General features: G+C 39.0%; 1 protein-coding gene across 4 annotated transcripts in view; it reads left to right on the top strand.

Moving 5' to 3' along the window:
• BRAF (B-Raf proto-oncogene, serine/threonine kinase) overlaps positions 1 to 24,817 on the top strand; it is a 79,727-nt gene extending 54,910 nt beyond the window's left edge. For all 4 annotated transcript variants that reach the window (XM_041487455.1, XM_041487457.1, XM_041487456.1 and 1 more), the window contains 10 exons: positions 3,960 to 4,096; positions 4,778 to 4,895; positions 5,612 to 5,696; positions 7,120 to 7,296; positions 8,438 to 8,484; positions 9,048 to 9,166; positions 9,961 to 10,092; positions 12,738 to 12,872; positions 13,736 to 13,889; positions 19,468 to 24,817. In XM_041487455.1, coding sequence (XP_041343389.1) covers positions 3,960 to 4,096; positions 4,778 to 4,895; positions 5,612 to 5,696; positions 7,120 to 7,296; positions 8,438 to 8,484; positions 9,048 to 9,166; positions 9,961 to 10,092; positions 12,738 to 12,872; positions 13,736 to 13,889; positions 19,468 to 19,490 — 1,127 coding nt within the window. In that variant the 3' untranslated portion in view covers positions 19,491 to 24,817. The remainder of the gene's footprint in view (positions 1 to 3,959; positions 4,097 to 4,777; positions 4,896 to 5,611; positions 5,697 to 7,119; positions 7,297 to 8,437; positions 8,485 to 9,047; positions 9,167 to 9,960; positions 10,093 to 12,737; positions 12,873 to 13,735; positions 13,890 to 19,467) is intronic.
• The last annotated feature ends 2,183 nt before the right edge of the window (positions 24,818 to 27,000 follow it).

The raw sequence follows: 27,000 nt of genomic DNA, 5'->3' as shown, positions 1-27,000 counted from the left end.
TGGGGGAGACGGAAGGAGAAAAAGTTTTGAAGTAGTATCTAGTTTTTTTTAGTTTTAAATTACTTTTTTACTCTTTCTCTCAACCCACCCACCCACACACACACACTTATTCACTCACATGGCTGCACACAGATACACAACTTCCCAAAGGTTTTTATGCCTGTTGTTACCTTTTCACACATGGAAACAACAGGGGTTTTGAATGAAAACCATCATGGTAGATGGGCCTTCCATAGGAACTGCTGCATCCTAAAGCAGCTTGAAATACTCCAGTTCTTCTCCCCCTCTACCCCTGCTGAAGTTGCTGCTTTGCTGTACTGCATGCCTGTGCTACTCTTGGAAGCAGATTATTAGGATTTTACACTAAAGCCAGGTCTTTTTATGTTTCCTTCAGTAACTGCCCTAATTCACAGTTAAGTCAGAATTAGTGCCAGAGGGTTTATTTTTCTTCATGTGTTGTGCATGGGCCTCTTAAGTTATTTCTCCCACTGGTTGTCAAGGTCCTGAAGAGGGTTTCTTATGTGCTGTATTTATTCCTATGAATATAAGAATAAAGCAGAAATATTGAAAACGGAGAAATACTAAGTAGGGCGGGCATATGACAGTTTTTCCAACACCAAATCAGTAACACAATTGTCTTCTACTGATTATAACTTGCTTCAGCCATAAGTATGGGTCTGAATTACCATAGTGCACCCTTTCCTGATCTCAAAGGTTTTGTGCTCTCGACTTTCACTCACTTTGTTTCTCCCATGCAAATCTGGTATTTGGTAGGATGTGTTGTGTTTGATGGAGCTGTCTTTAATAATGCCAGCAATAGGCACTTTAAAGAAAGAAATTTCCTTTAGCCCTGCAAGTTGCTAATTGCAAATTGCCAGTTTAAGCTGTTTTTGTATGTGTTGATAGGTGTGGCTCTCCAGAGTTTTGCCCATTTTGTTCAACATTTAAATGTTGTGCGATCATGTTGGTTTTAACTTTTGATCATAAACCGTCTGCTTGGCATCTGAAAACAATTGGCTATTTCCAGTCCTGAAAGAGTGCTCTTGGGAATTGACTTTTTTTCCTTCGAAGTACAGAAGAAATCTATAATTAGGAGTCAAAGCATCCTAGTTATTTCCCATGACTTCTTTCATTTCTTCTATGTGTCTGTCTTTCTGTCTCTGCCTGCCCGTCTCTTTCTCTCTAACAGCCCCTTTGAACCAGCTGATGCGCTGTCTTCGGAAATACCAATCCCGGACTCCCAGTCCCCTCCTTCATTCTGTCCCCAGTGAAATAGTGTTTGATTTTGAGCCTGGCCCAGTGTTCAGAGGTAGTTGGGCTCTTCTTTCTTGTTTTCACCCAAACAAAATAAGTAAAACCACAGATGCTGTTTGTGCCTCACTCTCACACCGTGTGTATGTAAGTGTGTGAGTTTATCAAAACACCTCTGTTTTTTGCTTGGCCTGGCTGGAATGCTTTGAATGTGCTTTTCACACATACTCACTTTCACTTTTACACGCTTGCAAATGATTATAAATGAAGTCTGACTTAAATCTCCAAAAGCAAGGAATTTCATAGTTGAGGTTTTTCTGTGAACCTTAACCTAATCTTTCTAAACAAAGTGCACTGGATTGCATTGCAGTGATTTTAAATATGAAATTGTGTCCTTAACTTAGAATTTCCTTGACTGTTCAGTTTAAGTCAGTTCAGTGCTATAACAGTCGTCTGTATTTAATATTCTCTGTTTTGAAAAGTGATGTAGGAAATCAAATGTGAATTACAAACATTTCCATTGATATCTTGTTAGGTCTCAAACTTTTCAAGTAATGTGTCATGTCAGCTTTCAACAAATACTTCGTTTTGACAGTGTGCTAGTGACACCACATCGGGGCTCTGGATGGTTTTAGTAGTTTTTATTTAGTTAGTAAATTTGACTGAAACATCATTTCTGTCCCATACTATGTAAAATAAGACACTCTAGATTTTCATGTCATTGGCCGTGGGGGTAATTCAGGCCTTGAGCTGTCAATGGATCTGTTGTATTGCACAAAATCCCAAAAAAACTCTGGGATTTCGTATGCTGGAGAAACCAACTACTGAGTAATAGCATGAAATGTTCATACTTGTGTCTCTACATAATACGTGTAGAAATGGTTAGTTCAGTGCATGTAGTGTGGTTTTCAAATGCTACCATCTTGGCTGTTTCAAAGACTCTTGTTTCAGAATATATCAAGAACAGTTCACCTTTTGAACTTGTAAAGATCTTCCAGAAGTCTTTGCAAGAAGACAGGTGCTCCCAACAAGCAAACTGGCTGCAGAATGAAATCTGTTACGTACTGCTTCAGAGTCCAAGCTATTGACTTAAATCCAGCATTATCTGAAGTATTCTACTCTTAATAACTTGAAAACAGGCCATCTGGTATTATTATGAACAGATTAACTACAGTGTTCTGCCATGTGCAGGAAGCACTTTTGGTGAAGGGTGAATATTGTACTAGTGTTCCCATATTGTGGTATTAAAATTTAAATAGAAGATTTTGGTCAAAGAAAATGTATCCCAGATCTTTGCTATTGCAGAGGAAATCTGTAACCCAGTAAACTTTTAGAAAATTGCTCATGTTCTGGGAACATCATACATTTGATTCTATGTATGTTTGATTTCAGATGAATCGTATAATAAATAAATGACGATGTCATGGCCATAACATGAACATAAATCCATCCTTCAGGTCACTGGCTTCCAGCTGCTTATAAATTTAGTTAGGATGCACAATATACATCATTATTCTTTCTTTAGTATGTGGGACAGTTTACAGATGCTGTTTACACAGCATCTGTATCTGTTGGTATGTAATTTTGTGCATCCACTTTCAAGTGCATAGATTTTTGCTTAGTGAGTCCAGTGATGGATACATATAGTCTGAATAAATTAGCATGCACTGAGTGACTGAACTTAAGCAGCAGTTTAAAAAGTCACCAAGTCCTAGTTGCTATTAGGAGACACTTTTTGCTTAAGAGGGGAGCTTCTAAGAGAATATGAGGAGTATTGTCTTCCACCACTTCCCAGAGCACTGATGTGAGAGAAGGCAGTGGAATGTTAGAGGTCTTGTTCAATGACATACATTGTTTAGCAAAGCAGCATGAATTTAATTAACAGTTGACCCTATTTTATGTCCTTTGCATTGGAAGGGTCAGCATAACCTTGTTAGGAATAATTGTGATGTATTTTAAAAAGCAGTGTCTAGGTGAAGTGCTCTATTTGAAAAGGGCCACTGGGGCTCTGAAAGAGCTCTCTTAGTAACATTTTCCTGCATAGATTTGTTTAGATAACCTACAGGCTACAGACATACTGTTCTTTTTGTGTTTCCTAGAATATGCTTCAAATAGCTAACTAAAGTACTTGTGCTTTTTTAATACTTTCTAAAGTCTAATATTTATTTTTAAATAATAGTTCTCTGCTAACAGATAGCTTTAAAACAGCCAAATGATTTTCAGGTGGCACTTGGAGACTCAACCGGAAAACATTTCAATTATTTACATTTAGTCTATTTTGATTCCAAAGTACAATAGTTCAGCTATTTGTTGGGTTCCTAAAAGCTTAGCTACAAGAAGTATCAGAGGTAGATGGTGCTAACTAAAATGCTACTGTTCTTCTCAAAGAAAGTGATGCCATTTTAAAAATACATCCTAAAGTATTTTTTTCTTTCTTAAAAAGACATTGTCCTTTTGTTAATTCATGAATAAGAGACTGGAGAATATCTATACAGGGATGTTTGCTATAGATTTGTCTCTTCCTGAAATCTGAGACATGAGCACTAATGTAATATTAGGACAATATTCCTGTATATGTTTGTTCTCTCTTAACATTCACATTGATGTTTAGAGATACTGCATCTTAAACACAATTCTTGCACCTAATGTCAATACATTCATGTAAGGTGGATTCTTACAGATAAAACTATCCTGTTTCTGAAATTTAGGCTCAGCTGCAGGCTTGTCTGCAACACCTCCTGCTTCTTTGCCCGGGTCACTAACCAATGTGAAAGCGTTACAGAAATCACCAGGACCCCAACGGGAAAGGAAATCATCCTCATCCTCAGAAGACAGAAATCGAATGGTAAGGGAAAGATCAGCTGTTTTCTTTTGTAGAAATATTACACAAGCATCTTCCTCTCACTTTTCTTTCATCCAAGTTCTATAAATTATTTTGAAGATGAATATGGCAATGATCAAGGACTTGAAACTGATAAATAATAGAGTGGGATAATCCACTTTAAGCCCATAAATAATTGTGGGACTGATATATAAATAATTTAAATAATTCACTAAACTCACTTTTACTAGTGTGACTCATTGTAATGCCACTTTCCCTTCATGTAACAGCTTAAATTTTCCCACCATGATGCATAAACTTTGAAAGTAACAAATGTAACAAATTTTATGTAACAATACATGAAAACATAAAAACATCCACTTTTTAAAAAATTCACAGTTTAGTATTATGACTAACAATTTAAAATCAAGTACTACTTTCTTTTTGGTAAGCCTTTCTTAATATTTTCGGATTTTAACACTGGCAGAAAGCTGTTGCAAATGTTTCATGCCGGGTAATAATTTGGCATACCTGTGTCCTGAGGTTTTGTGTAGGGCTAAGTTTAGAAGTCAAAAATCAACATGTGAAAAAGAACATTTTATCAGGACATTATTGATGGTGAGAAATTTTTAACAAATGAGCTGTTTTCAGAGACATTAATGCACTTGTTTTCTTCCTTTTTATTGTTTTTGCACATATATGAAGAAAACTCTTGGTCGACGGGATTCAAGTGATGATTGGGAGATACCAGATGGACAGATCACAGTTGGACAAAGGATAGGGTCTGGATCATTTGGAACAGTCTACAAAGGAAAGTGGCATGGTATGTGGCCATGATGAACAGTCTAACAGCTGTTCTTGAGGAGGTCACAGTGCCTGCCAGGGCACACCCAGCTGGACAGCAGCTTCCCAGAAACACACCTGGGATTCTGGTGGGCACCACACTGAGCCAGCAGTGTGCCCATGCCACAGAGAGGGAGATGGCCTCCTGGGCTGCACTAGGCATTGCCAGCAGGTTAAGGGAGGCAGGGGTTAGGGGTTAAGGGAGGCAATCCTTGTCCTCAGCACTGGTGATGCCACACCTGGAATGCTGGATCCAGTTCTGGTCTCCTCGGAGCAAGAGAGATGTGAACATAATGAGGAGACTGCAGTGAAGGGCAGTAAATAAGAGTTTTAAATTAATAAGTAGTATGCTAAATAATACTTTCATATTGCTTAGAAACTCAACTCTTACATGTTGTTCTGAACTGAGAAATTATTAGGGTAAAGATGAAACTTCAGAAAGGCAGAAATATGCATCTTGATGAATGAGGATTTCAAACGTGTGTTTTTAATAGCTTTGGCCTGGCTATGATTTCTCAGTAAAGTAAGAATAGTATTGCTACATTTTACTGAATATTGACTTACTTTAAAATTGTAGTGATTTATTTCATGTAAGCTAAAAAAAAGTGTATCCCAAAATTTCTGATGCCCTGTACAACATTCTCTCAAGAGAGGAATATGTATCAATGGTACTTACTAAAAATTGCTGTTTTAAAGGTGATGTGGCAGTGAAAATGTTGAATGTTACGGCACCCACACCTCAACAGTTACAGGCTTTCAAAAATGAAGTAGGAGTGCTCAGGTAAGAATATTTTTAATGGCATGAAATAATGTGTGTAGATTTGTGCTTCATTAATCACTGAATTTTTAGATCTCCATTGGAACACATTGGTCTCACTCCTATGTGATGATACCTCAGGCAGAAAAAATTAATATTTAAAAATATTTCCTTGTAACCACTGTGTGTTTGTCTGCACACCTATGTTGTCAGTACATATATGTCCAAACACTCAGAACTAGTTTTTGCCAATGACCTGTCCCCAGGGCTCAGTCAAGCCTAAGAGTGAGTTGTAGGCCTTTCTTTCCTCTATTCACATTTTGCAATTGAAGGAGAACATGACTGATGGTTGGTTTTTCAGCTACAGTCCTGCCCATATTTTCTGCTGTTTAATAGTTTCTGTTCAGTAACATTAATTTCTCTGAGGTTTTTTTTTTAATGTAATTCTTATAAAGTAATTTCATAATTTCCTTTTCTCATGTCTGCTGCTTCTAGTATCTCAGAGGAGGTATTTGTTTTGAGTTCAGCTCTTAAAGATCCGTCAGCATGACGTGATAGAATATATATTTTGAAGAAACATTACATCAAAATACAATCTGGAGCAGTGATGAGCATAATTGTGTTTTAAGAAACAAAATAGCAAGAAGTTTTTTGTCCCTGGAAACCTGATGGGTTGAGCTGGGAACCTGTGCTGTGGAAGCATCCCAAATAAGCTACGAGGAGAAAGGGAATGGTCAGCCTTTTACCCTAGGAAAATGTTAATTCCAAAAACTCTAAGCTCATAATTGTGGAAGTAGAGTCTTTCTGAGGTGTGCTGTTTTGGGTATCTCTTAATTTTCTTGACAGAATTTTGACAGAACTGAGTGAAATCAAACATCTTGGTCCAGCTTTCTGCTGGTAGTCCCTTCGATGAAGCCCAGCCTGTTTGATACAAAGTCACTTGTTCTATCCTTTGACCAGACAAGGCAGATTTACCTATAGTTGTGCTTTCTCCATTAGGATTCATCATTACTTAGCTTTATGGTAGGATTTGCAAGAAACTTCTTGTTTTTTGTTTCTTCAGCAGTTACTCTCAGCATCACTTGACAAATTCTTGAACCTGAAAAAGGCACAGTCACATAGCACAGAACTGTCCTAGTCCACATTGCTGCAAGGACAAAGGCTCACACACTGGCATCCCACGTTAATTTTTTAATAAAAGAAAACATAAAAGAGCTCTGACATTTTTCAGTTACCCCAAAGTAGTTATTCCATGTTAGTATGATAAGCAGGGCTAACTTCAAGAATAATTCATTAAATGAATCTAGCAAGAGGTTATCATAGGAAAAGTTGAGATTGACCCAACACCTTCTGTTTGGAAATATATATGCAGACTGTGATAGATCTGCCTGGGTTTTCCTGATTTCTTGATCTGATTTCCTCCTGATTCTTATGTTTTTATAAACAGGAAAACACGACATGTGAATATCTTGCTTTTCATGGGTTATTCAACAAAACCCCAGTTGGCTATTGTTACACAGTGGTGTGAAGGGTCCAGTTTGTATCACCATCTACACATCATTGAGACCAAATTTGAAATGATCAAACTAATTGATATTGCACGACAGACTGCACAAGGCATGGAGTAAGTATTGAATTACTTGTCTGCAAATGAGCACTGGGGCAATGTTTACTTATCCCCTTAACACTTTGGCTGACATTGGCAAATAAGGCCAGCTCTCTGCTCACTTTGCTGAGCCCAGGGTCCTGTCTCAATCATCAAGGCATTTGGTGAAAGTATCAGAGCTCTCTGAATAACAGGTTTCAACATCTGAAGAGAACATCCCTATTTTGTTCTAAGGATTGTAAATAATCCTTACTCCCATAGAGGGCCATCGAGTTAGAATTGACCAAAACTAGCCAAATATTACATGTCAAAATGAGAACACTGCTGTAAGAACAGAGAAATTGCACTTAAGCTGAAAAACCACTATGATGATTGCAGTTCATTGTGCTATTTTTCTACTCAGTATTCCATTACATTTTCAGTCAAGAGGCGTGGAGATGTTTGCAGCAACCAGCCTTAGCCTTCTGTTAGCCTGTGCATCTCCCCAGGCTCCATCTGTAGGTAGGGGAGATGCAGAAGCTGTTTTGTGAACACGATTCAAAGCAGAGACACAAATTGGGGCTTTTCCAGCAGTTTTGTGCCAATCTCATTGACTAAACAAAGAGCCATGGGAAACTAATTCAGGCTGTATCTGCTGTGGGGCAAGTACTTTCCTCTGTGTTCCCTGCCATCTGTTTATCCAGGCTGCAATCAGGGGATCTTTTTTCCACTCCTCTACTAAAAAGCAGTCAGTGTACCCGAGTACACATTGAGACTGGGAAGCACATTTAGCTCCTGCAATTTAGAAACACCTTATCTAAAGCTGTGACTAGCTCACAAAATCTTGACAGTCCCCATTAAGGCTGGGAGGCAGAAATTTCAGCATGAAAAAAATAAGTGAAGTTCTTTTTACTGTGAATATTGAATTAGAATTGAAAAGCAGAATTTGGAGCATAATTGTTATTCAGCAGTAGCATCAGATTTGAGCTGGAAGTCTAAGCTTTATTTTATTTTTTCCTGTGAATGTTGCAGAAGCTGTCATGGGTAGCTGAAGTTTTACTGCCTGCATAAATGTGCAGTTTGAATGTCAACAGAATTTGTTTCAGTAGTACAGTGAATTTTGAGTTGTTGATTGATGAAGTATTATCTAACCCACCTAATCTGTGATATTCCTTTTCAGTTATTTGCATGCCAAGTCAATCATCCACAGAGACCTCAAGAGTAATAGTATCCTTTCCCAGAGATTTTGGAAAGTGAAAGCATTCCTTGGTTTTTGGTTTTGGTTTTTTACTGCCAGAAGTTAACTTACTGATGTGAAAAGCTGTTGGTGTGTGAATATTTGCCAAATAGAAGTTTCACTGAGAAGGGGTAATATCACTAATAACAAAATAGGAGGTGCTTACTATGTCTTTTGATTCAATTGCAATAACATAGGGAATTTTAGTTGGTATCACAAAGATTTTTTTGCATCCTTTGGTTTCTTCCTGTAATGAAAGATTTTGTGAGTTGGCTCACGGAACATTTTCAGCTTTTCTTGTACTTGGCACTTCATGAAAGCCACCTGGCCATGGTCTGTTCTGCACCACTGGCCCAGTCATTACTTACATAACCCTTAGATACCATAATTCACCGTGCTGGCTGCTTAAAACCTGTGTCATGTGGAAACCTTCTTCAGTGATGCTGAATGGTTAAAACTGTCATGTTCATGTTGTATATTTGTAGCTGTTCATTGTTCTTTTAAGACAGGGCCAGCACTGCTTGTCTGTTTTCCCTTAACATTCCCCCCTTAGATATTTTTCTTCATGAAGACCTCACAGTAAAAATAGGTGATTTTGGTCTAGCTACAGTGAAATCACGATGGAGTGGATCCCAACAGTTTGAACAGTTGTCTGGTTCCATTCTATGGATGGTAAGCAAGGGGGAAGTGGTGAGCTTGTTTCAACAAATTTATTTACCTTTGGCCAAACCCTGCTCCTCTCCCTCTGGCACACTGACATAAGCATAACGTAATAACATAAAAGTTGGCTTAAGCTGGAAAAGACAAGCAGTAATACGAAGTAGTAAGTGAATGATTTTCAATTCTTCTTTAAGCATGTGTTTTCCAGTAGTCAGCAGAAAAACTTCAGTGTCTCCATCTTTTATTTGAGGTTTATACTGAAGTGAAAGTAGTGGCTAAGGAAAATGAATCATTAATGAATTATTATCATTAATGAATTATGTATCATTAATCTAAAGTTGAGGAGAAGGTGAGAAAAGCCTTGCAAAACATCCTGCAAAAGAGTAGAGGAACTAGCTCAGCAAAAAGTAAGATGCTCTTAAGTTTTAAGGATTCAAGAAGAGTTGCTTCATACTGCAATCTCCTGTGCAGCTCCACTTTCTCTTTTTCTCCCTGGATAAACTTAAAGCTCTGTTAGCTGGCATTACTTTCAGTGTCATTAGAATTCTAGTTTCTAAATATGTTCTCAGCCTGGCCAAGGTAATTTTGCTCTGTCATAGAGGAATAAAAGGGATCACCAAGCTGAAATGAAGCAATGAATTTTGAGATTCATGTCAGCATCCACTCTGTATTAGGACCCAGTAACGCCTGAAGGCAAGAGTGGACCTTGCACCTGTACCCTGGACAAGTGCATGTTTTGTTCCTGGTAGGTGAGGTGCAGCACAATGGAGAGAAATAAAAGCTAATTCTTGCCTTTTCTGATACAGGCACCAGAAGTTATTCGGATGCAAGATAAAAACCCATATAGTTTTCAGTCAGATGTGTATGCATTTGGGATTGTTCTCTATGAATTGATGACTGGACAATTGCCATACTCCAACATCAACAACAGGGACCAGGTAAGGGGAAACGCTGACTTCAGTCAAGTGTGGTCTGAAACAGAGATTGGTTCAGACTTGGGTGGTCAACTTTCTGATGTTCTGTGTGTTTGAAGTTTCTGATTCTCATGCTGTGAGATGACATTTCTGCATTTTCTAGAACTGCCTCAGCCACATAGCCACAATTTACTTAATTATTTTGAGGTATTTTTTGTGTTCTTTTTAATTCAAATATAGATTTTCAGCTTCCTGACTGGTTGCCAGGATACTTATTAGGGAGAGAGCAGATTACTTAATAGTAATCTAGTTTAGAATAGTTCTGCAAAGGCAGAATGATCCCCCATATGTGTGTTCAGTTATTCTCATTCTCCCCACCCCTCCACTTGCAGTGAATAACAAATAGTGCAGCTACAGGACTGACAAAACAGAAGAGCAGTCATTTTACCAAGTGTTTTATATTCATTTCAACTTCGAGAGAGCATGCACCGTCTAACTGAATTGCAGGATATCAGCATTTCTCAAATCCTGCTTGTTGGACAATGTAACTTCCCAGAGTCTGGGGATCCTATAAGATTACTTAATTGTGAACAAATATTCCATAAGTCTTAATGATCCCACACGCCATAATACATCTCGATGGGATAGGCATGTTTGGGAAGGCATACCTGATTCATTATTTCTGTCTAACCTGAAAATAGCATCTGTGCATCAAGATCTTTGGTGTAAACTATTCTCTGTCTGAGCAGTGATGTATTTGTTGCTTCTGTGTCCTCATCCCTTGTTTTTTCACTGTCAGTACTTGAGAACTGAAACCATAGCAACGTTCATCTGTGAATGCCATTTTATAAGGCTGCTTCCCTATCTGCCAGAACACTTCATCCCAATTCATCAAATTTGGAGTGACTCCTTTTTAGTTTTCTTTTTCTTTTTTATAATTTTGGTTTTGCCTTTAATGTCTGGATTCCTGGCCAGATGGATCCAGCCTTCTAAAAACAGTATTTGGCCTTGTTTAGCTTTTACCTTTTGAGAGCTGAAAGGTGAACCCAGTGATGTGGGTGCTTACAGTGAAGTGCCGAAACAAATTTTAAAATGTAGGTGAAGCCAACATATGTGATCTGATGTCTTGAGTTTTGTCGCTCCATGTCTATTGTATGAAAAGTTGCAAATATTCCTCACTCTCTGATGCATTTACATCAGCTACTATGACACAACCAAGATTCTTAGTGAACAAAGTGTAATTCTTGTTATACCTCAGAGTGTTTCTCTCACTTCAACAGATTTTTCTAGACTGGTCTTGTAGTGATACTCTTTTCTCTAGTCTAAAATAAAAGATTAGCCCATATATTATTTGTAAAGAAACTATTTGAAACATAAAGAGTAATGAATTTTGAATAATTTCAACTTGTGCCATTATTTAGAAAATACCAACTGCTAGATAATGGGAAGTCTGATTGCAGCAGAGGTAAGGGATGCAGTACACAAGTGTCTACTACAAAATCCTGCTTGGCACTTGAGGATTTCTAAAGGAACCATATGGGAGTTCTCTGTTCTTCCGTGATGCCAACACAGATGTGACTGAAGCAGAGTTAAAAAAGGACTAGGACTGTGTTAGTATAAATAACATGTGTAGCATGCTTGAGATGTGAGGGTTTTCTGTTGCGGATTTTTTTTTTCCCCCCAGTGTCGAGACGTGAAGTAGTTACACTTCATTAGAGAGAAGGTGTGATAAACCTGCTGGGTTGTCTGAGTTCTCAGCAAAGGCAGTGATTACTGCTGCAGTATGAATGAATCTTTGATTAGCTGGTTTGGAAGTGCTTTTTAGTGTTAGTGCTACTGCAGTACTCAAACCACGTTGCAAATGACCTTGGCTTGACATGATGATGTTTGATGGTTTTTTATATATACAAAGATGATTAACCATATTTATGTTTTGTTTTTCTGCTTCCTGTCAGTTTACTTGGTTTTATGCTGAAGTTTTATCCTTAGGGAAATATAAGCCTCCCATTTTGAAAGAATTACTGTAAAAATACCAAGCCTGTCTCCTCTTCTACAGAGAAGAGGGAGTTTCTCTTTTTCTTTTGAGGTGCTTTTTTTCTTTTTTTTTTTTTTTTCTTATTTTTTTTTGTGAGAGTGGGGGAGGTGGTCAGATGTCAAGAATAAGCTTATGTGTTGGAAAAGTATGTGACGGAATCAATTCTCAGAAAAGGTTTTTAATATCCAAAGTCCATGTGTTTCTTAAAATACCTTTCAATGTGAAGTTGTTGTTGATTTGTAATATAAAACAGAATATTTCTTTTTACAGATTATTTATTTTTAGACATTCTGTTCCTGCCACAGAGTTGCTTGTTCTTGTTTTTGTCAGTTTTTGACACCGAAGAACTGTTCCTTAGATGGTTATTGCTATAAATGGTAACCATTTACTAGTGTTCAAGTTCCACAGAAATCTCTCTGAGGAGGAGGAGAGATCTAATTTTCTCTCTGTACTGAATAGGTTAACAAGCATTGCTCTAAGAAATTTGTCAATTTCAATACCAGATAATGTTTCCTGGGAGCAGATATCTTGTTGCTGCAACCAAAATAGTCTAGCAAAATGTTCACCTTTTGTGACTGTTTATTTTATCAATTCAGCTTCTTCCTCTTCCATCTTTTTTTCCCCTTAAATAAAGATAATTTTCATGGTGGGACGAGGATACCTATCTCCAGACCTCAGCAAAGTACGGAGCAACTGTCCCAAAGCTATGAAGAGACTAATGGCAGAATGCTTAAAAAAGAAAAGAGATGAGAGACCCCTTTTTCCACAGGTGAGAAGTGCTTCTCTTTAGCTCTCAACAGACTTTACAATTAAAAGTTGTGAACTCACTGGCCAGTTCCAAATTTTTTTTTATTAGTGCTATGGCAGGGTTTCATAAGAGACCTGGTTCAATACCTGGTTAGTTCTGTTTAATTAGAAATGCTCATTTCAATTTCAAAACACAGGTATTAAAATGACCTGTGTATTTGGACAAGTATTTACATACTGGAGAAAGTTTCAGCTGGGAGATAATGAAAGTAATAGTTACAGTTAGACATGCGAATTAGTACTTGGTATATGTACTCAGAAATGTTTACACTGCCCTCCTTGCTCTCCCCCAAGTTTCATGATGGTAAACAGACAGTGTTGCCACAGAGCTCGATTTTTATCATGCCTGCTGAGGAAGGTTTGGGTTCAAAAAGCTTGAGGGGGAGGAAGGCAAAAATCTGATATTTTTTTTTTTTCCCTGTTTTGAATGTAACCAAATCGTTTTCAAAGGATAAGGAGCTCCCCCTGCTGACTTTTTGGTAAATGTTATTAAGGAAAACGCTGGCAGATCTGGGTTTGTTTGCAGCAATGGCAGGTACAGGTACTACAGCATAGACAAGGAGTCCAATAAAAAGCAAGTGTTTTCACTGTGCTTAGAGGGAATCAGTGTGCCTTTAAAAAGGGGAAAATTCCCCCACTGTCATTTTTCAGCTTCCTTAGCATATAAAAATTAAGAGCGCAGTGCAGTAAACTATATTTTTAAAATCTTTCTTTTAATATGTGTTTAAATATTTTTCTGTCATTAATTGATATTGAGCCTTTAGTTTTAAGAGAGAGTCACAGCTTTGGAACAGGAGGTTTGACCATGTATTTTCTATGTTTTAGATTCTTGCCTCCATTGAGCTTCTGGCCCGGTCATTGCCAAAAATTCACCGCAGTGCATCTGAGCCCTCGTTGAACCGGGCTGGCTTCCAGACAGAGGATTTTAGTCTATATGCTTGTGCTTCTCCAAAAACACCCATCCAAGCAGGGGGATACGGTGGGTTTCCAGTGCACTGAACCAAAATGTGAAAGCATGTGCCTGTGTGTCTGTGTGCTGGTGTGTCCTGTGAATGCAAGGTGTTTGTTCTCAGTTCCTACCAGCTCCGATCGTAAGGTTTACTGAGGGAACAAAGACTCACTTCCTAACACCGGCATTGAGTGTTCCCAGCACAGAGTCTGTGTTGCTAACTAGTGCCCTGGGAACAGCTGGCACAAGAAGTGTAATGTCACATAAGAGAGATGGGAAAGCAACTTCAAAACAAGCAAAAATCTTCTTAAGGTCATCGGGTGTCATTTTTGCCTAGTTTATTGATGGGAATTAGTTACTCAGGAGTACATTTGATTTGAATCTACTCAAGCTGTGGTTGTCTGTTGTTTTGGGGGCTTTGTGGGTTTTTTTACTTCATTTAAGGTCATTATATTTGAGCAAGAAGCTTTAGATTCTTCATTTAGTTAGGCTATTCATGTGGGAAACATTTGGAAAGATAAACTTAGATTCAAGGCTGAACACAGTCAAAACTTTATTGTGGTCAGCAGAAGTAAGCAGATACAACACAGAATCCAAAGAAAGCCCTGAATAACATGTGACTCTTATCTTGAAAGTGGAAGTTTAAATTAGTACTGTTTAGGGAACATTTCTCCTACAGAAGAGTGGTGAATGGGTTTTTTTGTTACATTTTTCTCGAAATATTCTGACCTGATACAGTTTACACCATTTTGAAGTGGTCTGTTACAATGCAACCCGGAAGAAATTCTGAATGTGCTTTTGCCAAGCTACAAGGCTATTACTGGTAATGGTGCCTGTATCCTTCAGTTAGTACAGATTTCAACATATATAAAAGCATTTTAAATCTCAAGCAGGACCAAGTGCTTTAAAAGGACAAATGCTGCTAACACCCGTAGTAGGAAAAGAAGATTTGAAAAAGCAGTTTTGTTCATGAAAATCAGTGTTATACTACAAATTTTGTTAAGATGAAAAGTGTTAATTACTTTAATATTGTTAAGGGTACACTGAACATGCTTCTCTTCGGTGACAAATTGATTTTTCCACTTCCATGGAAAAGCTGCTAGTTTGACTAGGCAGAAATGAATCAGTTGGAATAGATATCTAACTGAGAAAGTTAGACACCTTACCAAAATCCTCCTCACTTCGGAGACTGGTTTTCTCTAGAGCGTTTCTCTAGAACAAGTGCATCAGAGTAGTGGTTTAGGTTATATCAATCTTTAATGTCAGATATGAAAAAAAAATGTACAGACAGTGTTCTTGTATGTTTTGAGATGAGTTATGTGGTTTTACTTGGTTTAAACTGCTGAACTGTTAATTTTCACAGATTACTCTGCATTGGAAACATGCTGCTGCTGCTGTTGTTAGGACTTCAAGGCCCAGGGGTGTTCCTAGTGGCTTGTGATTTATATACTCACGGAGAAGTTTGCCTGTTGCTAGCAATACATTTTTGAAATAGATCAGGAATTCCAAAATGTTTTGGTTTACTGCTGTCTGGCAACTGAGCCTTTTAAAATGGGAAGCAGATGTAGGGAGCTTGAAGAAATATAGGCAATTTTTACATTTTCTGTATGGATTATAATGGTCTTTTTGGCTTCTGCTGTTGGAATAGTTTGGGAACTAACTTTTCTCCTTTTCTTAGTCAAGAAAATTTAGCTGTTGAAATCTCTCTCTATGGAAATAGTTACAGAGGACAAAATTGTTACTGTTTTATAAAATCAGTTTCCCATCTTCCTGGTAGCTTCACCTCATTTTGGCAGGCTTATCTTAAAATGAAAACAGGACTGAAGTGTTGTTTTCCTCTTTCATTCTTTATTTTATGTATCTGTTCTAGCAGTGATGAGCAATGTTTCCAAAGCTGTGGGGTGTGGTATTCAGGACAGAGCAAAAGGATGCTACTGGGTCTCCTGCAGAATCTAGAAATGGGGCATCCCACACAGGGAGTTGCCGAGAGTGCGGAACCATCCATCCCCATTGCCCTGCCCAGGCTTATTCTTGTTCAGGTCTGCCAGATCAGTTCAAACCAGTTATTCCTTGGAGTAGTGTTATCCTTCTTGTTGTTAGATTGTTCATCTGTGCTCTCAGAGCTACAATTATGGGGGGAAAGTGCTGCTCTCCTTAGACACATTTGGCCCCATTTCGTGCTGTATGGTCAGTGCATTCTTCCTGTGTCACCTGTTCTTACTGAGCATTTTGGGTTCCATGACCATAATGTGATTTTAGCTTCTCACTAAACATTTTATGAAGCCTAAAAGGAGGCTGTTTTGTGGATCATTAACTTTATCTGACAGAGAGGTATTTAGAGGTCTCATTTCTCTAATTGCTGCTTCAATGAGATTTGGGAGTATCTGTGGGATGAAGGTGCCTAACTACACTTGTGGATTTGGGTCAGAGTTCTCAAAGGTGTAATTCAGCTATATTGTTTAGAAACAGGTATCTGTTGGTTCAGAAAACATGCCTGTAGGATCCTAGGTTTTTCTGGAGGAGTAATTTATACTAGGTGAGATTCCTTTTTATTTTACTTCCTTACATATCAATACAGAAACAAAGTCTGTCTTGGTACCTTCAACATGTTCCAAATTTTTACTTACCCACTGGATAGTATCCGTACAAAAGATCAGCACAAGATCCAACAGAAAACTACCTCCTTTTTTTTTTTTCCCCTGTGTCTGTGAATGTAAACCAGACATGGTGTTGGAATCTGGTGTTTGCCAATGATAAATCAGTCAGTCTCTAGTTCAGTAGCTAAGGCTGGCACAGCCTGAAGGGGAACCATTCTTCTCCTTATGATTCTTCTGAGAAATATGGCATCTATCCCAGGATAAGGAGTACAGTTAAGATGATGTGTGTACACCTTAGTAACCCCATGAATTCAGGTAGCTTACAAATTTGTGAGAGTACAGAATGGTAGCTGCATCTTAAATCCTTCCAGGAATTGGGGGTAGCAGGTTTACTCAGAACATGCTCTTGTAATACATTGTTTGGAGGCAGCATGAAAGACCTTGATCATCTTTTCAGTACAGATTTTTTGAAAGTGTGTATTTAAAATGGTTTTCACTTGCTCTGCATGAGACAAGCCTGAAAAGACTGTACTAGTTGATTTGAAAGGGGTTTGTAAGAAGTATATATTTTCAGATGCTATCCATCCTTTGGAAAGAAATTGCTTTGCTACCAGACAAAGCAAATATCTGCAGTTCTGCTTGATAAAATGCACCTCAGATGTCTGGCTCACAATGAATATAAATATCTGGGGATCTTTTTGATATGAAGTTGCTAAGCATGTGGTTTCATAGCTTGGTGGGGGTAGGTATAGCCATGTACATACCTCACCTAGGGAAAGCTGTTACTGGCAACTTCATTTTACACATGTTCAGCCAACATAATCCCCTTATTAGATGACCATGTTACCTATTTTTGTCTCCTGTTGATTTGAGATCAGATTAACACTGGAATTTTGAAAGGGGAGATTTAGCATTAGCTTGTCAAAGAAAATATGGTTGCTAAGGTTTTGTTTAAATGGCAGCAAAGTCTGAAAATTACCTTTTTAAAGCTACCATTCTGTCTCAAAGAAGTCTTTACTTCTGGTCCTGTTTTTCTATTGTTCTTTCCCAACTAAAGGTTCTTTTTTTTTTTTTTTTTTCCTTGAAAGTCCCTATATGACTCTTAAAATCTGAATTATTACCAGAAGTAGGCAGAAGGACAAGATGAGTAATGAGGGAGCCATCTCTTTTTTATAAATTTATCTTTAATCACCAATTTAGAAAGGCAGACTGAAAAAGAAATTAAATAGAGCATGTTTTGTAAGTATAGCTAAGCATAAATGTCGCTTAAAAATTGACCTCACAGGCAATATTTGGTCACTTTTTGTCCTTATCTTAAAAGAAAATATGTACAAAACTTGAGGTGTTTCTAGAAGATACTGTGAAGAGAGTTGGGAAGTCAGTGAAATGTAGCAAAAGGCAAGAAAAAATTATCCAATATTTAGAGCAAGAGTTTCATCTGGTGGTAGAACTAGTAAATTAGGCAATTAGATCCATCATGAAGCTTTTATTCTATTGTTGTTATAACTTAAGCCTGCCACCAGTCTGTAAAGACACATAGAGTCTGAGGCCTGTCACAACTCCCTGTGCCGCTCTTACTTTGCACTTCAGGTGTACTCCCTTCTGATTTCCTATGAGACACAGAGCCCTTTTCCTGCTTTCTTCAAGTTGCCTTAGCTGTTCCTCACAGGCCTTTTAAATGCCTTTTCTTCCTCCTCCTAGTGCAGACAGCTGACTACTCTTCTTGGTTCTACTCTTTGTAGAGCAAGACATTCCACAGAATTAACACTTTAGGCCTATAATTTTGTTTTCAGGGATGTTTCTGTTTTGTTTCCAGTATTCAGAATAAGAATCTTGAGAAAAAACAAAGCAAACAATACACTCATTCTTGAAAAGATGGAAGGACACCAGATAGGGAGCAGTTGTTTGAATGTAATGACATTCAAAACCCTTCTGTTGAACAGAACAAAGGCTCTCTTGTGCCTGCTTATCACTCTTTCAGTATTAGGGAAGCTCTGAGAAGTGCTGTCAAGAAAGTGGCATAAACTAACCCAAAATGCATATGAAACCCAACATGGAGAAGTTATATGTATGTTTCTTTTCTCTTTCTCCTGAGTCCTTTTGATTATGCTTAGTTAGACACCCCTCACTAAAAATCCTGTAGAATACAATTTCTTTGTGGGTGGCAGGGATTTTTTTTTTTTTTTGCAGAAGTATAGGATTAAGAGTATTAATATCTTAGACTCCGCTTCTATTCAGTCGTCTGTCAAACTCCTGAAAGACTTCAGACAGCAATTTTACTCTGTGCCATAGTTGAAACCCTTCAGAAGTGGGACTACAAGTCTGCCTCACAGCACAGTGACACTAAATAAATTATGTAGGATTTCAGGACATCATCACATGTGAAAGCACTGCATATAATTGTTCTTTATTCAGTAATTCTGAAGGAAGCATGGAGTTGCTTTATTTGTTATGCTTCCTGTTAGTGAGACCTAATTTCTGGTCTGGGATTGAGTAGACAATCTCTCCATTCTTATATTTCTGTCAGTGGGTTGCTGACAATCCTAGCACTCTTATAACACTGGTTTTCTATTCAGGCACTTTACTGTATATAGTCTTTAAAGGGTAATGGATGTCTCATAAAGTTCTTTGTTATTAAATTAGTTTTACTACAGAACAGAACTGGTTTGCAATTGGATGCATTTATTGAAACTGGTGCTTCTCAGGAGGACATATGTGCAATAAGGAATTTAAAGTAGAATTAAGCTGACATATTTAATTTTCAAATGCATGATGAATTAGACTTTGCTTGAACTCTCACCTTGGGAAGAATGGGTACAGCTTGCTTTCAAGAAATCCTTTGTTGGTTAAATATGCTAGGTCTGTATTCAATGTTCTTTCACCATGTATTCTCTTGTGCTTTAATTTTAACAGTTTGCATTTTTTAACATCTTTTGTATTCAACCTGATGTTCAACTAGTCTCGTAACTGAAATCACCTTTTTAAACCAAGCTCTTGTCCTCCCTCTACAGGAGAATTTGCAGCGTTCAAGTAGCCACAGCACCACGGCAGCACCCACTCTGTTATTTAAGTCTTGTGTTCCTACAGTTTCTTAACATCAGAACCCCATTCTGCTCCACAAAACCTAAAGTAATTTAGAAAAGATATCCATAGGCTTAAATTGGAGCAGAATGGAACCACCAGTCCAACACAATGGGAAAAAGTACCTTTTTGGGAACCAGAGTCCTCTGCTGCCAGTGTTTCTCCTTCAACACAAACCACCACGTGCATTCGGAGACCTGCAGTGGCTGCCTGTGCCGTTGGCATCACTCCCAGCAGAGAGGAGAGGGCGCTCATGGTGTGCCTGTGGTGCTCGGGCGCGAGGGGATGGAGCTGCTGCTGCTGACCTTAGGAGACTTGCTTTGGATGGGCTGCCGGCCGCCTTTCTCCCTCTAACAGCGTAACCATCAGAGGCTGAATGTCTGATGAGTGCTAATTTCAAAGAATCATTTTCCATTCTGATCCTTTTTTTTTCCTGGTGTACTTACTGATTTACGGACAACGCAGTATCCCCTTTTCGCTGTATTACAGTGTCAAACACCTCAATCTGTCTGTATTGCTGGGGTTTATTCCTTTAAAATTAAAAGTGTGGGGCAGTGGGAGCTGGAGATGTTATTCTGAAGGCAGAGAGGTTCATCTGAAGGAAAAGGGGATGCTGCCACACCTTTTTTTCAGATTTACTTTACCACTTCTTAAAAAGAACAAGCAACAACCACCATCCTTAACCTTTTTCCTTTTCCAGTATTTCCTTGGCGTGTGCATACACAGCATCTTTTTGAAGGATTAGGTTGATCCTTCTTTTGTTGGTCCAGCAACAAACTGAAGTTTAAAAAAAATGTAGCAAGATTGTCCTCTTTTATTTTTTTTGTATCACATGATACAATGTATTTATCAAAGATGCTACTGCAGCATCTAAAGTCTGTAGACATCCTGATACAGACTGTGAATGGTGTATGTACCTACTTTAAAAGTTTTATTTTAAACGAGGGTGCAGGTTAATGCCAGGTACCTTACCAATATGTAATGTTTTCATAAATGAGGAAAAAAGTTCTCAGGTTGAATTGAATTCAAATACAATCTCCCCCTAGAATTAGACATTCCAAAAATTATGTTTTGGTACTTTCAAGAGCTTTTTTTAAAGGATTTTTATCCTGTTAACTAAACGTCCTCTGATAAGTGTGTGTGTAAATGTGTAGCATCTTGTCCTAACGGCAAGTTGTTAGATCAAAACAAAACGGTACTTGCTGGATCCACGCTGACTACTCCTCCTCTCATTGCTTTCCTCCCTGTCAGCTCTTCCCTTCTGCTTGTCTTTCCCTTCTGTACACTTTGCAAACTAGGACAAAGGTGGCGGTGTCTCCATTAGAGTGCTTTGTTTTCCTGTCCTCCAGTCCTGGTTTTCAAATGGTTAGTAGCTTTTTGAAAAGTTACCCAGTCAGGGAAAACAACAACTCATAGAGTTCTGCACATCATTTACCTCTAGTAGAATATCTCGTGATGTGATCTGCTTGCAGAGTTCTCTGGTATGTGGTATTACCTGTAAATTGTTTGTACAAAGGCAAGGCAGACCACATTGGAAAGAAACTCAAGCTCAGACAGAAGTTTCCAGAATTTGATTCATATTAGCCCTGTGCCACTCCAGGTGAGGCAGGAGAACTGACCCCCCTCTAGCAGAGAGGTTCTTGCTGGGAGGAGGGGGGGAGTTTTTAACGAAATCATGACAAATAAATGAAGGAGTTAAATGTGTGTGAATGTGGTGTCCATGCTAAACATGGATATACCGAGTGAAGGTGCTGTCCTTCCCTCCCTAGGGGAAGGGGACTGTTCCTGTCTGCAGAAGATTGCTCCCAGATGAAGGGAGAAAAGCACATTGGAAGTAGAAGGTGTTTTTAATACCCTGGAATTTTGCTGTGTTGCTGGTAGTCTGTTACGTTTGTCAGTAAATATTTACTGGGGCTATAGGGACCTGACTGATCTGAAGTGGGAATTAAAACTGAAATACTGTGTATTCATATTAATTCCACAAACATTAGCAAGATAGCAATAGTGAATGACTTAATAGTCACTACAAGAATGAAGTGATTCATGTTGGTACATGAACAGAATTGATTTTGTGTATGGGACACATTTTAAAAAAGAAGGAAAAAAAAAAAAAGCACAATTTTTTTTCTTGTCTGCTGTGGGTCTTCAGATGCTGTAAGGTTTTTACCTTAATGAGGTTGGCAGGAATTTAAACAGTAGCAATAGCCACTTTCCAGTGTGGAGAAGCTGATGCAGAGCAGTGGTAGCAGATGGTGTAGTTGGAGTGCTCCCTGGTGATCATCTGAGGCCCGTACCTGAGAGGTGGAGGGAGCCTGGGGCCATGGTGGCAGCAGGCAGGTGAGAGCATTTACCAGATACAGGCTCCCAGGGGGAAAGGAGTCCCTGCTTCTCCTTTCACCCCATGATTGGCTCCAGCCCCTTTATGGGCTGTGGTCCTATTTGTACATGTCAGGGATACTGAGGTCAAGGTTCTCTCAAAAGAAGCTGTTAACAAAGCAAGTATGGACAGGTGGTTCAACACTCATTTGTTTCACACAGCTTGCTAAAAGCTCTTGTTTCCTTCCATAAAGTCATGCTGGCAGAAAATTCTGTTAGGAACTTCATTCTATATTTGCTTAAAAAGAACTTACTTTGGTGAAGATTCATTACCCATTAGTCTACAATATGCTTCTTGAGCCCATAGGAAAAGCACAAGGAAAATTGCTATCCTTGTCCATGCAAAGCACTTTATAAGTAACACATGATCTCTGGGGTTTTTTTTTACTGGGGTTTGTTTGTTTGTAGTTTTGTTTTTCTTTTTTTATTTCTGGTTTTGGTTGTTTGTTTTTTTTTCCCTGAGGAATGTGCAAGTTATTTGGCTGCTGTTTAGAGAAGTCCTTTCAGGATGCATTTCTACTGGTTTTCTTGTTTGTTTCCCTCCAGATAGCTGTAGTAATGTGTGTTTGTCTGTAAGAGTTCCCAGGTAATGCTCATGCAAAACTTTGAAAGAAATGTAGTTTGTAAATAATTGGGATTATTTTTGGTTTTATCTTTTACTTCAGGAGTTTTTCTGGATGTCTTGCATGCCATCAGAACCAGTCTTAAAGATGCCCTGTAGATATTTAGAATATGGAGAATCAAGAATAGATGAGAAAGGAGTACTCTCTGTAGCAGTGGGACGAAGGAAGTAAACTGAAATGACCAATACATTCATGCCTGTTACCCTAAATTCCTTAAGCTCCTTCATGGTGTCCCAACCACGGGCACATGCCATAGTATGGAAATGTGAGTACATCCTTCATGTGCACATGTTGGGACAAACACCTAGAGAGTCATTCTGCTTCTTTTAGCTCTATAGTATCTTGTATTTCATAATCATTTGCAGAAGTACCAGTATCCAGTCCCAGCTATTCATGTCTCTATCAACCAGGCACAGACCTTCTCCTCTGCCTTTCCTTTTTCATACAGGTGACAGAGGTCTGTTACCTGTTAAACCTTCCTGCTCAGTATGTGATTGTTTTCTCTGGCATATTTGCCAGAACTGCAGCATTGTGGTGGAGCTCAAACCAAATGGCAGGGATATAGAGGCCAGGTTACTTTGAAAGTAATTGCTGTGTCAGTTAAGCCCTACATAGCCCCAGATACAATTAGCCCAGTCATTTCTTTTTTTTTTTTTTTCTAAACTCATTAGAAAATTTCATTTCTAATCATTAGATTAATCCACTTCTGCTTTTTATGCTTACCCAAAATCAGCTTTTCTTGTACTTGAATGCTCTAGCAGCTGATAATGATGCAGAATGTTTGAGAACAAATACAGTCATTTTACCATGGTGTCTTAGCATCACTTGGATTAGTATGTGCTCCTTGGAGGCAGAATTTGGCCTTTGTGACATAAAATGAGTGAAGTTCTGATTGTTGATAAATACCATGTATTTCCATAAATGCCCAGACTGGGGGAAAAGTACCCTGAAAATCACACATAAATAGTTTTTCTTCTGTGTTTGCCTGGGGGTGTAAATGCATCCAGCATTTTACAGAAGGCTGAGGGAAGACAGATCCCCAGATACCTCACAAACAAGTACGGATTGAAGCTTTGATATCTGCAGAGTCTAAATTTAGGGAAGAAGCATGTAAACATTTCACGCTTCTGCAGCCTCTAGAATTCATTCCCTTCTTGACTGTGAGTGCAGCATTTGTAGCACCAACTCTTCATAGTACTGTAGACATGTCCTCTGTTGATAAAATGTATCACCGGTAGCACAGTGGGACAGGCAAAGCTTCCAGGTACAGTCAAGTTAAAAAGCAGCTGCATGAGTGGACTCTTAAGGCATCACTCTGAAGATGCTGAGTGTTCTGGTTTTCTGTGATGCATTTTACGTAGAAGTTTATGAAACAAACTTTGTTTACTGCAGCCTTGTTACTGTGCATTTGCACTTGGTGTTTGTTTTGGCATGCATTTGAAAGGCCTGTCTTCACTGCTTCATTACTTCATACCAACTTCATGCCCACCATATGATGTTTAGCCAGGGCAAGTACTGAATTCTGCACCTGAGGTGGGTAACCCTGGCTGTGTGTATAGACTGGGGGATGAGAGGCTGGAGAGCACAAAGGGACCCGGGGGTCCTGGTTGATGGCAAGTTGAACACAAGCCAGCAGTGCCCTGGCAGCCAGGAGGGCCAACCCTGTCCTGGGGGCATCAGGCACAGCATGGCCAGGTGGGCAAGGGAGGGGATTGTCCTGCTGTGCTCTGGGCTGGGACCTCGGCCTCACCTCGAGTGCTGGGGTGCCACAGTGTAAGAAATACTATTGCTATTAGACTATTACTAATGAACTATTAGAAAGTGTCCAGAGGAGGGCCATGAGGATGGTGGAGGGGAAGCCATATGAGGAGCAACTCGTGGTGTGCTCAGCCTGCAGGAGACTGAGGCGAAACTCACTGCAGTTACTACTTCCTCATGAGGGGAAGAGGAGGGGCCAGCACTGATCTCTTTTCTGTGGTGACCAATGACAGGGCCCAAAGGAATGGCCTGAAGTTGCATCAGGGGATGTTTAGATGGAATATCAGGAAAAGGTTCTTCATCCAGGAGGTGGTCAGACACTGGAACAGGCTGCTCAGGGCAGTGGTCACAGCACCAAACCTGACAGAGTTCAAGAAGCCTTTGGACAATGCTCTCAGGCACATGGGGTGATTCTTGGGGTGTCCCGTGCAGGGCCAGGAGTTGGACTTTGATGACGTTGTGGGTCCCTTCCAACTCAGCATATTCTATGATGCTGTGATTCTTACCTTACAAATTATCAGAAGAGCAGAACCAGATTGTTAAAATGAAAAAGTTTGCATTTAAGTTTCAAGGATGCTGACACAGAAGCTACTAAGTCAGCACCATGACAGCAGTAACTATGAACCTGTGGAAGGAGGAAGCTTTAAAAGCTGCAGAATACAGATTACACCAAGAGTGAATTCAGATGCAAACTTAACTTCTCTCTTTTTAGAAAAGAGAGTTACCAAGACCCTCTGTTCAATGGTTTACATAGGGATCCCCCAAAACAGTTTTTGTAGTTTGCCAAATGATCATGTGCCTTTGCAACCTTCAAAAGTACAACAGAATGTAAGCCAGGTGCTTTGTAACTAGAGCAGTGTCTTTGGTTTACATCTGCTGCAGTAGTTTTGTATATAGCTGTCCCTGTATGTAGGCAGTTTGGAGTTGGTCAGCTCCTGTAAAGGAGCAAGGAGGGCAGAGAGCATTCCCCAAAATACCTGCTAGCATTTCAAAGCTAAGAATTGAAGGATACTGAATTTAGTTACAGTAATCCTGCTGCTGGAAATCTGCTCTATCAACAAGTAGTGAGGTTCATTTAACTTAAAAACAAGTAAGCCCTCCTTCCCTTCCAAAGGCACAGAGATCTTGTTAAAGAAAGCTCCAAAGAGGCCCGAAGCTACACTCTTATAGCACCTTGGAATGAGATGGTAGATGGAGAATGAGAGCTAGATGAGGAGAAACTGGTGGTTAGGATTCATGTAATCAAGGTTCACATGTATCAGACTATACAATTAGTTCCTTGTCCCAGAAAATGCAGTAAGTTTTGTTTCTGCATTGTCAGCAGGTTTCCTCACTGCTTCCCTGGGCCTCTTGCAGTTGCTGTTCAGTGCTCACATCCCATTATTGCACATGAACTGTGGGAAATGTAGGTGTCTTGTCAGCTGAGGGACAACCAGTAGGTGTGAATTTGATTTGTTCAGCTTTCAAACTGGTTACATAGACTTCTGGCAGTACCTGCGTATCAGTGTCATATTTAACCTACTTGTCCATGAAGGACAAAATAATGGGTTTGGATATTAATGCTTTTTCAGATCTTTTCCTTTTCTTCCTTGGGGTAAGACTTTTGGCATAATTGTAACTTACAAAGTTGTCTAAATGCACAGTTCTTATGAGATATCAAACCAATTTTAATTTGGCTTTGTTCCTTTTAGAAAACAAAGTGTAAAAATGTTTTACTTATGTTCCAGGAACTATCTGGCATCCTTCTACCTACCCCAAATTCTGCACTAAAAGTACATGTGATGGTTCTTTTGTTTCTCTTCTTTTTTTTTTTTTTTTTTTTTTTTTTTTTTTTTTTTTTTTTTTTTGGGTGGCAGGGAGAGTTGGTTTTTAGGTTTGGGGGAGGAGTTGTGGGTTTTTTGGGTTTTGCTTTTGTTTTGGTTTTTTTTTGTTTAGGAACTTCTAAACTACGTAGTATTTGCTTCATAGCATCCAGCAGCAGTGTGTTCAGCTCACCCAGCCTCCTCCAGAGCCAACAGTGGCTTGTCCAGTCATTTTGTTGAGTTTGTCATGTTTGCAGCAGTTGTACTTTAGAATAAGCCTAGTGTGATATTTACTTTTGAGCAAGTAAACGACAAAAATAACTTTGTTTTCTTTTTTTATTGTTTATTTGGGTTTGGAAGATGGTCAGGTTTTGTTTTGATAAGTGTCATTCTGTGTTGCATTTGTGTATTCACCCTTGTTGAAGAGAAAATCCATCGGTGTGTTTGAGAGTTCAGTGGAATATTAGGAGAAGAAAAGAAGCCCATCATCTGGGCATGGATGTTGGATCTAGGGGGAAAAATGGACCAAACTTGGGTGTTGGGTTATTTGGGGATGGTGGGGGGGCATAATTTAAAATAACTCTGTCTAAAATAAAGTGTAAGTGCAATAAATGTGCTTTTTTTTATTCAAAGCTGTGAACCTTTAGAAAAAAAAAATACAAAAAAGTCAACCAAAAAAAAAAAAAAGCACATCATTCTTTCATGAGCCTTGTGTCCTACCTGCCTCCCCTTCCTCTCCCTCTCCACACTTCTCAACTGACAGAAACCTGACAGTGGCCAACTTGCATGTGTTGGCAACCCAAATTAACATTGCTGTTCTGATCTCATTGATGGGGTTGGGGAAAGTCCTGCCCCCTACTTCTCTTCCACTATTGAAATTTTCTTGGGCTCCAGTACTGCCCTG

Source organism: Pyrgilauda ruficollis, unplaced genomic scaffold (assembly GCF_017590135.1).
Source record: "Pyrgilauda ruficollis isolate IOZ18807 unplaced genomic scaffold, ASM1759013v1 scaffold80, whole genome shotgun sequence".
Taxonomy (NCBI): Eukaryota; Metazoa; Chordata; class Aves; order Passeriformes; family Passeridae; genus Pyrgilauda; species Pyrgilauda ruficollis.
Note: the sequence above shows the minus strand (reverse complement) of the source record. Positions and strands in the feature narration are given on the sequence as shown.